We start from the raw sequence: 12,022 nt of genomic DNA, 5'->3' as shown, positions 1-12,022 counted from the left end.
TGGAGAGATTAGCAGTGGGACACTGCACTCATTCAATCCAGCCTGTAAAACAGGTAAGGCAGCACCTGGGAAAGGGGAGGTAGCAAAAGTCTTCCAGAGAACATCATCACCTTGCTTTGTTATTTTAGGCATAGGCTTTGAACATTTATTCTGGCTGCTGGAGGAAAAAAAAAAAAGGAAAAAAAAAAGAGGCGGGGAGGGAGTTTCCTTGGTAACTAACACTCAGTCCTAACATCCTGTAACAATCAGGCCTAATTGCAAGGTATTTTTGCTTTCTGGAAAACCTGTATTTCCCCTCCAAGAGTTTCTCCAATCATTTAAGCTGCCTTCACTTCGCTCTAAACTGTAGAAGAAAGCACTCAAAAAAGCAAAGCAAAGTTTGTATGAATGTGTACAGCAAAATAATAGGTTCAGAAAACATCAGCATTCTTACCAAGCAGTTAAGAGAGTAATGGAAAGGGAAAAAAGCTTAAGATAAAACAGTGCAGGTAAACATACCACCATAAGCACCTAAAGTTCTTTCCACTTTTCCCCAAAGACACACTCATACTGTCTAAGATTGTGTGGCTTCCACCTTTGAATTGATGGGTCATTATAAAAAGCAACGGCAGAATTTCCCCCATTGAGTCCCCACATCTCTGAAACAGTACCAGTTTCAGAAACCCCTTCCCAGTTTTCATCATTCTCCCTCCCAATAGTCACATATTTCAACTATATTTTTGGCAGGCAAATGGGAGTGCAACGAGCATGTCTTCTGTGTAATACCACCTTCAAACTTCATGACACACGGTAGGTCTGGTGAGATACCAGATCTCATCAGAGCTGTGTGTCCTTCCCATAATTAAAAGAATCTATGCACACATGAGCAGAGTAATCCAGAAGGGAGGAGCTGGCCTCTAGACAGGGCTTGGACTAATAATAATGTTCAGGAGTACATAAGCAAGTAAAACAGGCAAGAGAAAGTTAAAACTGTACATGCTCCAATTATAGTGGCCAAGAAAAAAAATTCAATTATACGCAGAGAAGCCTAGTCTCCAATTACTTACAAATGAGAAGTTGGAAAGTTGCCAGGTTTGAACATGGCAGAAGGAAAACTCCTAATACCTCATGAATGGCCCTGAACTGTACCGTGGGGAAATGGTTCTATTTGCTCACAACATACTTTCTGTATTTTTCTCCTTCCTTTGTTTCCAAGAGCATTTTCACAAGCAAATATGACCTTTGATCATTTTGCTACTTATTCTCTGCTGGAAGTAAAATTCTTCCCCCTGCAAAAATCACAGTCCCCACCAGAGAGATGCCGGCTGTGCCTCTAACTTGCAGGAAGGTGTGAGAGTGTTAAGAGTACAAGGATCCAGTTGTCATGCAAGTGCCCCTTGTAATAAATAGGGAAAGGAGGAGTACAGGACACATGGCGGGGTGTAAAAGCAGGGTTTTCAGAAGAGCATGATTTTCAAGAAATGTCATGAGGTAGCATTCATGGAACAAGCTGCCCTGCTTTTGGCTTTAAAACAACAGCTGGATCTCTCATGCATAATGTGGACGAGATACAATCTGTCTCTCTGTACCATGAGTCTCTTCACCCACTGACTAATCTGAATGACACCAGTGGAAATCAGCCATCCAGTGTGGCTGCCAAAATTATGAGTGCTTCACTGGCAGTCAGTTACTGAAAGATGGATGAATTATTTGGTTAGAAACTAATCACACACAGCCCGAGGGGCCCTGCCGTCTGTACTCTGCACAACAATAAAGAAAAACGGGGCTTGGCTGCACTGAGATCAGAAATCTGAAGTGCTGGGGAGGCCATGGAGCTGAGCCTGTCCGCGCTGGGGAACAAATACTTTTAGGGGTATGAGTGGCTTGTCTCAGCATCTCATCAGCCAGTAAACACAGCTACTACAGAATTAAATCTTGACCACCTGAAGGCTATGCAAAGTTCAGAATATAGACCAAACTATTGCATATCCTTTATGTCAGGCAAGATTAGAAATAAATAAGCAGATAAATAAACAAGCAAGTAAGCACTTAAGGAGGGTCTGACTGACAGATACAAAATCAAAAGCATTTTGAGCTTTCTTGTTTACACTGATATAGTTGAATCACTGAGAAGGTTCAGTAACAGCCACTCTTCTTATTTTATGGTGATACTGGTATGTTATAAGACACTTTTTCACTTTCAATATCCTACCTTCCCTTACAAGTCAGTAGGATCTTTGTATTAGATAATCGTTATTTAAAAATACGTATTTTTATTGCCATATTTATCCAGTCATATATCCTGCTTCCTACGGAGGAAGGGAAGCTAAGGAACCAAAACTTTTTCAAACACACATTCAGTATTCAAAATGGAAACGAACTTTAACTTGGCCTATTGTCAAACAAGCTTCACCATCTCACGCAAAAATAAAACTCATCTTTTCTCCAAGTAGAACACTTGCATCTGTTACTAAACCCATCTGCTTCTCTGTTTTATTTTCATTCATTATGGCTTACCACTACAAGTCCTGTTGTCAGAGTTTAAGGAATAGTGAGCTGGGCAGCCACAGACAAAACCGCCAACAGGGACTGCTAAACACAGGTGAGAGCAGTGACCGTTGCTGGAGGCACACTCGTTCCAGCCTGCCTGCCTGGAGGAATGGAAGACCAAGATGTCCATAACGTAATCCAAATGCCCTTGGATGATAGTTCGGTTCTGGCCACTGGTCTTGTTAGCTCGTTCAATGCTACGCCGGCTCCAGTCTGTCCAGTAAATGTAATCCTGATACTGAGTCAAGCCGAATGGGTGAGGCAAATCATCAGCTATAATTTCACGGTCAAGGCCTGTTTCCACAAAGGATGGGAGAGAAAAAGCAGGATTATATGGGGACAAACAAGATTATGTTTAATGCTGTTGGATATGTGCCCTGCACAGAAGCATTAATACCCAATTACTTTAAACTTACTATTTCATTATTACAAAAGTAAATTATAAAGTAACGTGCAATATTCAAAAGACCATCCTGAAGTCTTGGAGCCTATCACAGAAATGTGCTAATCCTGCTTGCCATTCACAGAAGAGAATGTATTTTAATAAGTAAAGAAGTCTCAGTTTTGAAAACGATCAGGGTTCTCAGAAAGAGTATGTCCTTTCCCCCTTCTCCAAAACAAACAGGGTCCCTCTGAAGGGGACACAGGACCCTGACACTGTATTCTCAGTTCAGCATCCCTTGCATCGCATTTGTGCCTCTGCCAGCTGCTTACAGACAGAGAATTGTTATGAACTTAATAAAATTCTACATTACATTAGGGGAAAAATGAAACGCACACGTTAACCTAACCTGTCTCTGGAACATTGTAACAGGAAGGAGCCATCAGAAACTCAAGGTAGGAAACAGCTAATTGCGTATACTGTGGAAGTGTTAGAGACCTTAAGGAGCAGGGCATGGCGGGTGGGAAAGGATTTCAACCACACCATTTCAACCACTTCATTACCATGGGACATCCTGCTGTCTAGTCACAGAAAATAAATGGGAGATCGTGAAGCAAGAAGTCATTCCCTCTTTGCACAGAGAAGAGGATGATGCACAGCCTTGCAACTCTGCTGTCACTAGCCACAGGAAAGATGGAATTCTAATACTGTGTCCAGTTCTACAGTACACAAGGGAACACTAAGCTAGCCCCAACTGCACACCAAAGTACATGAGAAGCCAAAGAAAAGCTTTTATATTACATATAATTCCTATAATGCATTTTCTTGTTTTGATCTTTTTCTAGCTTTGTTCCACTATTGCAAACATACTGTTTAAAGTAGACTAACTCCTTTAGCCTTAAATATTGGCTAGTGGTAATACTAATTGAGTAATGTGGCAGACAACAAGCCTCCTGTGGGTGCTGACAAGTTAAAAAAAAGATGTGTAAATCTGAGATGGCTTGGGTCCTTAGTACATTACCCTGGGACAGTGAAATAATAAAATATTCCACCTCCATTTAGCCATAATGACCAGTTTGTAAAATAATCACACAGAACCCAGCACTACAGAAAACCCCCTGGTGACCAGCACTAGCCAGGAAAAGCTCCTTAGTGTGTGGGATACTCGAGGAAAAAAAAATGCCTGAACCCTGAAGATACCAATAAATATTAAAAAAAAAAAAATGTATTAAATTACATTGTGAAAAATGTCCAATAAGCTGTTGTTATCTTGGCTTTCTCTCTACCTTTCTACAGATGATGAAGTGTTTGTTAGGTATTCGCCAGTGCTCTTCAGAACAGCAAAACAACACTCTCCAAAACACTGAAAGTTGACAGCTTTGTCCTACATATAACTGAAAACATGCACAGCTTGTATAATTTTAACTTTGTGAGCAACTATATCACCTACAAAAAAATTGAGGCCTCACTAAATGCTGTGTTGCATAAACATCAATTATAGGAGCCAACGTTAAAAGCATGTGAGTTCAGAAAAAATCTGGTTTTGTCTTAAGACGTGTATCTTTGCATTATTTAAACAATAAATTGCCATGGGTAACTGAAAAAGCAGCAGCATCCCCACAATGCTGCCCAGGGCTCTGGGGCTCACCTAGCATGTTGGAGGATTCTATCAGATTGGTATCGAGGTCAGTCCAGTACAGACGTCTTTTAGCGTAATCAATAGTTAGGCCATTAGCACGTCCCACATTCGGTACCAAAGTAGTCCTCTCACTGCCATCCATAGCAGCTCTATCAATCTTTGGTTTACCACCCCATTCAGTCCAGTACATAAATCTGATTAAAAGGACAAAAGAAAAAAAAAATATCACATTTAATCCAAAGGAGAACTCAAGGGGAGAAATAAAACAAAAATCCTTAGAAAGAAGAAGAGAACAAACAAGAGCTGTAAATTTGAGCATTTATTAAGCCCCACTACGCTAAATGTTTTTTTTCAAAATGCAAGCAAGGAAGTGAGTCAAGTTTCCTCAAAATGCTTCCAAGGTTATTTTTTCCATTTGGAGCTGGATTTTCACCAGCAAGTTCCATATGAAAGCACTTCAATCTTAAGTAATCCATGTACATCAGTTAAGAGGCAAAAGGTTAGCAAGTTGGGCACCTTCATTTATATCTCGTTATTTAGCAAGGTATTTTCCATGACACTTAGCTTCCATTTCTATTCAGTTGTCCATCAAATGAAGGAATACAAAAAGGTAGGTAACGCAGGGTACTTTTGTTAATAGGCATCATTGCTCATCTCCACACAACTAAGTCAATCAGCCATGTAACAGTGTGTTAAGTTTCAGCCAAGGGCAGAATAACACAAAATTGTATGGCATTTCCACTGGAGCAAAAGTACAAACCGTTACATACTCACATGCCAGTTTATGCCTCATTTGGCAGATACACAGACTTACATGTTTACATTTTCTTTAGGCACTGTACAGCAGAGTGCTGTATATTTGACATTTGCTGGCCAGTTAGTTACTTCTTCTAAAACGTAAAGCCAATACCATTTTAAAAACAAGTGAGACATAGCTAGCCAATGTTTACACCTTTCTGCTTTAGTACCTCTAGTAACAAACACCTGTGAAATACTCTTAATTTCAACCAGCCACACAGCTGGAAAGGTTGCTTCAGAAACTGACAATAAAGGACGAGTTATTCTTTAGACACTAGGAATACTTGCAAGTTTTTCGTAAAATTTTTGCATGTTGTACAAGCATGGATTTAAGTGTTAGAATTGCTTCCATGGTAGCAATGCCACAAAAACTTCCACGTAAAGTACAGCAACATAGCTCAGCTATAAGACAAACAGGCATTCAGACTCAAATTAAAGTAGTTTTTTTTTTTTTCTGGCCTGTGGTGAAGAGAAAAATCATTGAATCAAAATAACCCTCGGAAAAAACTAAAACCAGTGTAAAACTAGCATCACTCATAGCAACCTTTTCTTACAACTGAGTAACTGGATGCCTTCTAATGTACTTGTCCAGCCAATCCCTGGCAAGTCAGGTATGAACCCCATCTACATGCCCCACTGAGGCAGAACTCCATTCAGCTAAGCACTGTGACAGTTGCCACCACCTTAATGAAATCAAGCAGGAGGAAGGTGTTCCAAGTTCTCTGTATTGCTCTAACTCTCGCAGTGTCACTGGAAACTGTGATAACTTCATGACACTAGAAAATGAAGCTCCCTTATTTATAAAATAAGAGTAACACAATGTTGCTATAATCTCAAAAAGGTTTTGCAGTAATTAGTTGATATCAAATGAGCATTTCATGGTAGAAGAGCTATTTCAGAAGCTAAACAGTTATGCCTTGCCTTGCCCCACTCCTTCCTCCCTCCACCCGCTTATCGCCCTACTTTTGCGACTACATTTGATTCCAACTGAGAAGTTTCTTCTCAGGAAATCTTTCATTTTGGGGATAGGTGGGCATAATTTTTTCCACTCGTTCTCTGTCCTTGCTTCCCTTGTCCATATTAACTAAAAAGGCTTCCTTATCTGAAGAAACAAACACCTTCCCGATTCTCAGACAATAAGCTACACTCTCCTACTCTCAAGTCAAATCATTTAATACCTTTATTGGACCTTAACTTGTGATAAAAAGAATCTTCATTTTTAAAAGGATAAATGTTTTCTTTTCAATGCTATAGTCCTTTTCTAATTAATGAATTCCATAAACCTAAAACTACTTTGATTCTGTGGTTAATTAAAAAACTAAATATAAATCCCTTTTTAATGAGCTGCTCTGATTTTTTTGTAGCATTCTTAATGATTATTCAGGACATTAAGAGCATATTCCTCCAACCCTCATACTTTAAATTACCAGGTTGTATTCCCCAGCTCAGTTCTCTCAGGATTTACATGCAGAGTGTAACTAACATGCCCTAGAGGAAGCATTAAGATGTTGTTTTTCACTGTTCATAAACATAACATTAAATCAACAAGTTACCCCTCAGCAGGGTCCAGTGCCAATGCCCGGGGACTGTCAAGATCTTTCCACACCAGCACTTGGCGATGCTGTCCATCCAGCTTTGACACTTCTATACGATTTGTTCCAGTATCAGCCCAATACAAGTTCTTCCCCAGCCAATCTACAGCCATGCCCTCTGGGTAATCCAAGCCGAACTCCACAACATGTTCCAGTGCGCTGCCATTCATAAACGCTCTGCTGATGGTCTGCAGGGATACAAAGACACACAGGCAAATTAGAAATTTTTACCAGTCTGTCACTGGGCTTGTTGTTTTCTTTGTTGCATTTTAAACACTTTCAGATTTTAGGCATCTCATAGGAAAGAAGATCTTACAATATACTACTTACTTGCAAGGCGAACAATGCCGCTATTCAGAAGTAACGATCTACTGTACTCTATGTATTCTGTGTCAATTACAATAGTGTTTCACTGGGGAAATAAATGGGATAACTAGCGTGGTTCAGTTAAGCAGTCTACATGCCAAAGCGACCTTAATAACTCAGTGCCAACTTTGAGAGGGAAATACTTTGGCTCTCCCATGACTATACAAAAGCATCGATGTTATAGCACAGAACACTATTTAAAGCAGCCTAATGAAAAGTTCAGGACAGAACAGCAAACAGAAGGAAACAACCCAATAACTTATATAGCTCAGTAGTGCAAGTGTTCAGTACTAATAGTTTAATTTAACTTCACTAAAAATGCATCTTCTTGGCCTTTTATTCAAAAGACTTAACTCTTGCCATCGTGGATCAGCCTGTGATAGCAGATACAGTCAGAATTATTTCAATGATATATCAGAGTTCAGGTACTCACTGATTTACTATGACCACTTACAAGCCTGAAAGTAAAGGAATAACACTAGGATATTATTCTTTTTGGCATACAAGGGCTTCCTTCCTGTGTCCTTAATATTCCACTCTGCACACACTCCTCATACTTGTAACCTATCAGAACTTGACAACAAGAGTGATTTTTTGTTTACTTCCCAGTTTGGATGCGACCTGCTAATTATGCCAGTTGGTGACAGTACACAGCAGGGAAGTTTATATCTCAGCCTTCATCTGTATCCCCCTTAAAAATTTATCAAATCATTGCTTTATTTTATTTTTTTTTCAAACACAGCTAAAATGAATACCATACCTAAAGAGTTTAGCCAAGTCACTTCTCTCAAACTCAAACTCTGTGTTTTTAACTTTTATGATTCTTCAGTTGCAAAGGTCCATGAGTTATTGTTGGCACAAGTCTCAACCCAACTGCAGAAAACCTTCTTCTATTAAAAGCTAATTTTTGGTGCTCACAATTCTGACTACATCTATAACCCATGAAAAACAAAGGGAATAACTTGACTCACTGATAACAGACAGACAATACACAGACTTCTGCCACTCCATTAGCCACCACATTTAAACAACTACCCTTAACCTTCTCCAATTTCTCAGTCTAGACCCTAAACCTGTTTTACAAAGCCTATGATTCATAATATGTCTCATGTGCAGTAGCTATATAAGTTCATGAATATGTAAACCCCATTTTCACTTCCCAACCCAAGACAAGGCTTCCCCCATTAATCGTATCTGACAAAACATCTGTGATCCCTGCAACCTCCTGCCATGTGGCATTATTCTGCTTCCTGCCAAAAACCTTAATTTTTGCAAACTTCTCCTTTGTGTAAAAATGTATAGATTAGATTTAAATGATGTGGTGGGTTGAATCTGGCTTGATGCCAGGTGCTCACCAAAGCCCCTCCTCAGCTGGACAGAAAATATAAAAGGCTCATGGGTCAAGATAAGGACAGAGAGAGATCACTCACCACTTACTGCCATGGGCAAAACAGACTCACCTTGGGGAAAATTAATTTATTACCAATCAAAACAGGGTAGGATAATGAGGGATAAACCCAAATTTCTTAAAACACCTTCCCCTCACCCCTCCTCTCAGGCTCAACTTCACTCCCTATTCCTCCACCTCTTTCCCTATTCCCAGTGGCACAGGGGAACTGGGAAATGGGAGCTTTGGTCAGTTTATCACATGATGTTTCTGCTGCTCCTTCCTCCTCAGGGGGAGGACTCCTCACACTCTTCTCCTGCTCCAGCATAGGGGGTCCCTCCCATGAGAGACAGAACTCCATGAAATTCTCCAAGATGAGTCCTTCCCACAGGCTGCAGTTCTTTATGAACTGCTGCAGCATCAGCCCTTTCCATGGGACACAATCCTTCAGGAACAGGCTGCTCCAGTGTGGGTCCCCCACAGGGTCACGAGTCCTGCCACCAAACCTGCTCCGGCATGGGCACCTCTCTCCACAGGTACTGCCAGAAACCTGCTCCAGTTGGGCTTCCCACAGGGTCACAGCCTCCTTTGAGCATCTACCTGCTCCGGTGTGGGGTCCTCCACGGGCTGCAGGTGGAGATATGCTCTGCTGTGGACCTCCATAGGCTGCAGGGACACAGCCGGCCTCACCGTGGGCTTCACCACAGGCTGCAGGGGAATCTCTGCTCTGGTGCCTGGAGCACCTCCTGCCTCCTTCTGCACTGACCGGGGTGTCTGTAGAGTTGCTGCTCTCACATGTTCTCACTCCCCTCTCCAGCTGCAATTGTCTTTGCACAGAAACTTCTCCCCCTTGTTAAACATGTTATCACGGAGGCACTACCACTGTCACTAATGGGCTCAGCCTTGGTCAGCTGTGGGTCTGTCTTGGAGCAGCTGGCATTGGCTTTATTGGACATGGGGAAGCTTCTAACAGCTTCTCTCAGAAGGCACCCCTGTAGCTCCCCACCTGCTACCACAACTTTGCCATGCAAACTCAATACAAATGATTTACAGGAGAGAATGCTGCTAGTATAACAAAAACATATGCCATTCCTAGTTAGAACAAGCTCTTTTACCTGTCCCCTAAATCTTGTAAATCACATTTGTCAATCCATTCTTAAGTCTCTCAAGAACCTTGTAACAACTTAATAGACAATACAGAATAAACCTCTACCTTCAGTGAAATGTCAGTCCAGTAAATCCGATTGTCTGTCACATCAAAATCCAGAGCAGAAGCTTCCTTTACTCCAGTGAGTGGAATAGCAACATTGTTGTTGTTAGTTTCTAATGAGATTCGTCTGATATCTGCTCTCCGAGAAAACAGCAGGAAAGCTTCTGGAACAATGCAGGTCTTCATATCATTGATGAGCTCTAAGCCTATGGGGCAAGCACAGCGAAGGCCTTGTGGTCTGTACAGGCAAAGATGGCTGCAGCCGCCGTTATCCTCTGCACAAGGGTTTGTACCTAAGCATTTAAGAAAAGCAAAAGCAGTCATTGCAAACTTACTTCAGCAGGAAGATGAAGCCAATCCTCACGTGCATCCATGACACTGAGTCCTTGAAGAAATACATACAGTTTTTCACTTTTCATTCTCTGAATGAATTATTTTTTGTTCGTTTCCTGTAATCCTTTAGCAGATGTAACTCTACTTGGCTGGAAAGCCACTGTTTGTTTTCCTGACCCCAGGAAACAAACCCAGCATTAGGGAAAGCATTATCTACTGACATTCCCGATTCACAGCACAAGCACTGAATGGACAGTAAGTATGTAAGGAAGCGTCTGTTCTGCTGCCCTTTGCAGAATACTGGGTCCAGTGACATACCCCAGCTGTGTTCCTAGAGAAGAAAAATTTGCAGATCTGTTTTCACATCCATTCAATGGTCTCTTCTGTCCAGGATGCTAGTAAAGCAGGTCTGTACCTGAAAATGCTGGAAATCTATGTACTAAGAGACACCCAGCATTACCAAGCTCAATTAACCAAACAGTTGGAAAGAGGGCTGCATTTAAAGCACATGCACCTTAGGGCATCTTGTCAACATGGTAGCAGCAAAGATACGCCTTAACTACATTTGACTGATTTCCTGGGGATCAATCAAGACATGGCAACAAGAAGCTGCAAGCCCTACCCATCCACACTGCAGGATATTCAGGGAACATGATGAATTCTGTGATGCCACAGTTAACACTGCTACTAGTGTTTGGATAGCCAATGATAACCGATTTAAAGCTAGACCCTACTTTTTTACACCACAGACACAACAGGGCAGAAAGTATTTCTAGTTATTTTTAAGATGATTTTGCAATATTAACGTGAAAAGCGCCAAACAGACTAAAACTGGCTCATTCTCAGCTTTTGCATACTGAGAGCACATGTTCAGATTGCAAGATGAAAAGCTGCTACAGCTGCAGCTTCGTAAACAGCTGGGCTAATCTAATAGCTGGCTTTTACAAAGGGAAGTTCTTATTTTCCATGATCCTTCTCCCCTTAATGGATCCAAGGTTGTTCAGACCTATGAGACGCCCTGACTCCCTAAGAAGCAGAAAATTACACATTTTGGGGGCTGCCTGCAGTACCCTGTTTTCCAGCTTGATATTCTTCCAAGTTAGAGGACTGAAGCAGCTCACAAAATACCTACCCCATCCCACCAAACTGCAGCATGCAGTTATCATAAATAGGACTGAATTCTGCCCATTTCTAAAAATCTGACCTGCTATTAAGTGATACCTGCAGAAGAGCACAGCTGAAAACTTCCATTTCCCTTTACTTGCCTGATTAGCAGTTTTCACTCACCGATTATCTGGTGAACATTTGTAGCTTTCAGGCCCATTAGATCAGGCAGTTGATCTATGATGATCTCTCTTTCTGCTGTGCGCTTATGCACACGTTCAATACTGCGCCTTTGCCAGTCTGTCCAATAAACATAGTCTCCCAACAATGTGAATCCAAAGATATGAGGCAGCTTGTCCTCTACCAGAACTCTTCTCCCAGTTCCATCAGCATTCATGACCTATGGACATGCACAAACACAAACTTATCTTGTACACAGAATAATTCTGTCACTATTTAACAGAGATTAATTAAACTGAGTGCTCCACACTTAAGACTTCAAATCAAAAAACTGTCTCCTAGCCATTAAAATGCTACCAATGTTACACAGCAGACAAATTAAAAAAAGACTGTGTTTCAACAAGTACTTATTCTAAAGCCACATAAAATCCCGTATGTATAAGGCTAGTCTCATAAGCAAATCGTAACATGAAATTAAGACACAACATTTCTTGTATTTGCT

At 41.1% G+C, this 12,022-nt stretch overlaps 1 protein-coding gene across 3 annotated transcripts in view; it reads right to left on the bottom strand.

Annotated features, from left to right (window-relative positions):
- Positions 1–12,022, bottom strand: part of LRP6 (LDL receptor related protein 6) — a 128,118-nt gene that overhangs the window by 25,878 nt on the left and 90,218 nt on the right. For all 3 annotated transcript variants that reach the window (XM_040593929.1, XM_040593928.1, XM_040593926.1), the window contains exons 8-12: positions 11,524–11,740; positions 9,907–10,196; positions 6,902–7,128; positions 4,560–4,744; positions 2,497–2,823 (exon numbers count right to left, since the gene is read on the bottom strand). In XM_040593929.1, the coding sequence (XP_040449863.1) occupies positions 2,497–2,823; positions 4,560–4,744; positions 6,902–7,128; positions 9,907–10,196; positions 11,524–11,740 (1,246 nt within the window). The remainder of the gene's footprint in view (positions 1–2,496; positions 2,824–4,559; positions 4,745–6,901; positions 7,129–9,906; positions 10,197–11,523; positions 11,741–12,022) is intronic.

Source organism: Falco naumanni, chromosome 5, assembly GCF_017639655.2.
Source record: "Falco naumanni isolate bFalNau1 chromosome 5, bFalNau1.pat, whole genome shotgun sequence".
NCBI classification, from domain to species: domain Eukaryota; kingdom Metazoa; phylum Chordata; class Aves; order Falconiformes; family Falconidae; genus Falco; species Falco naumanni.
Note: the sequence above shows the minus strand (reverse complement) of the source record. Positions and strands in the feature narration are given on the sequence as shown.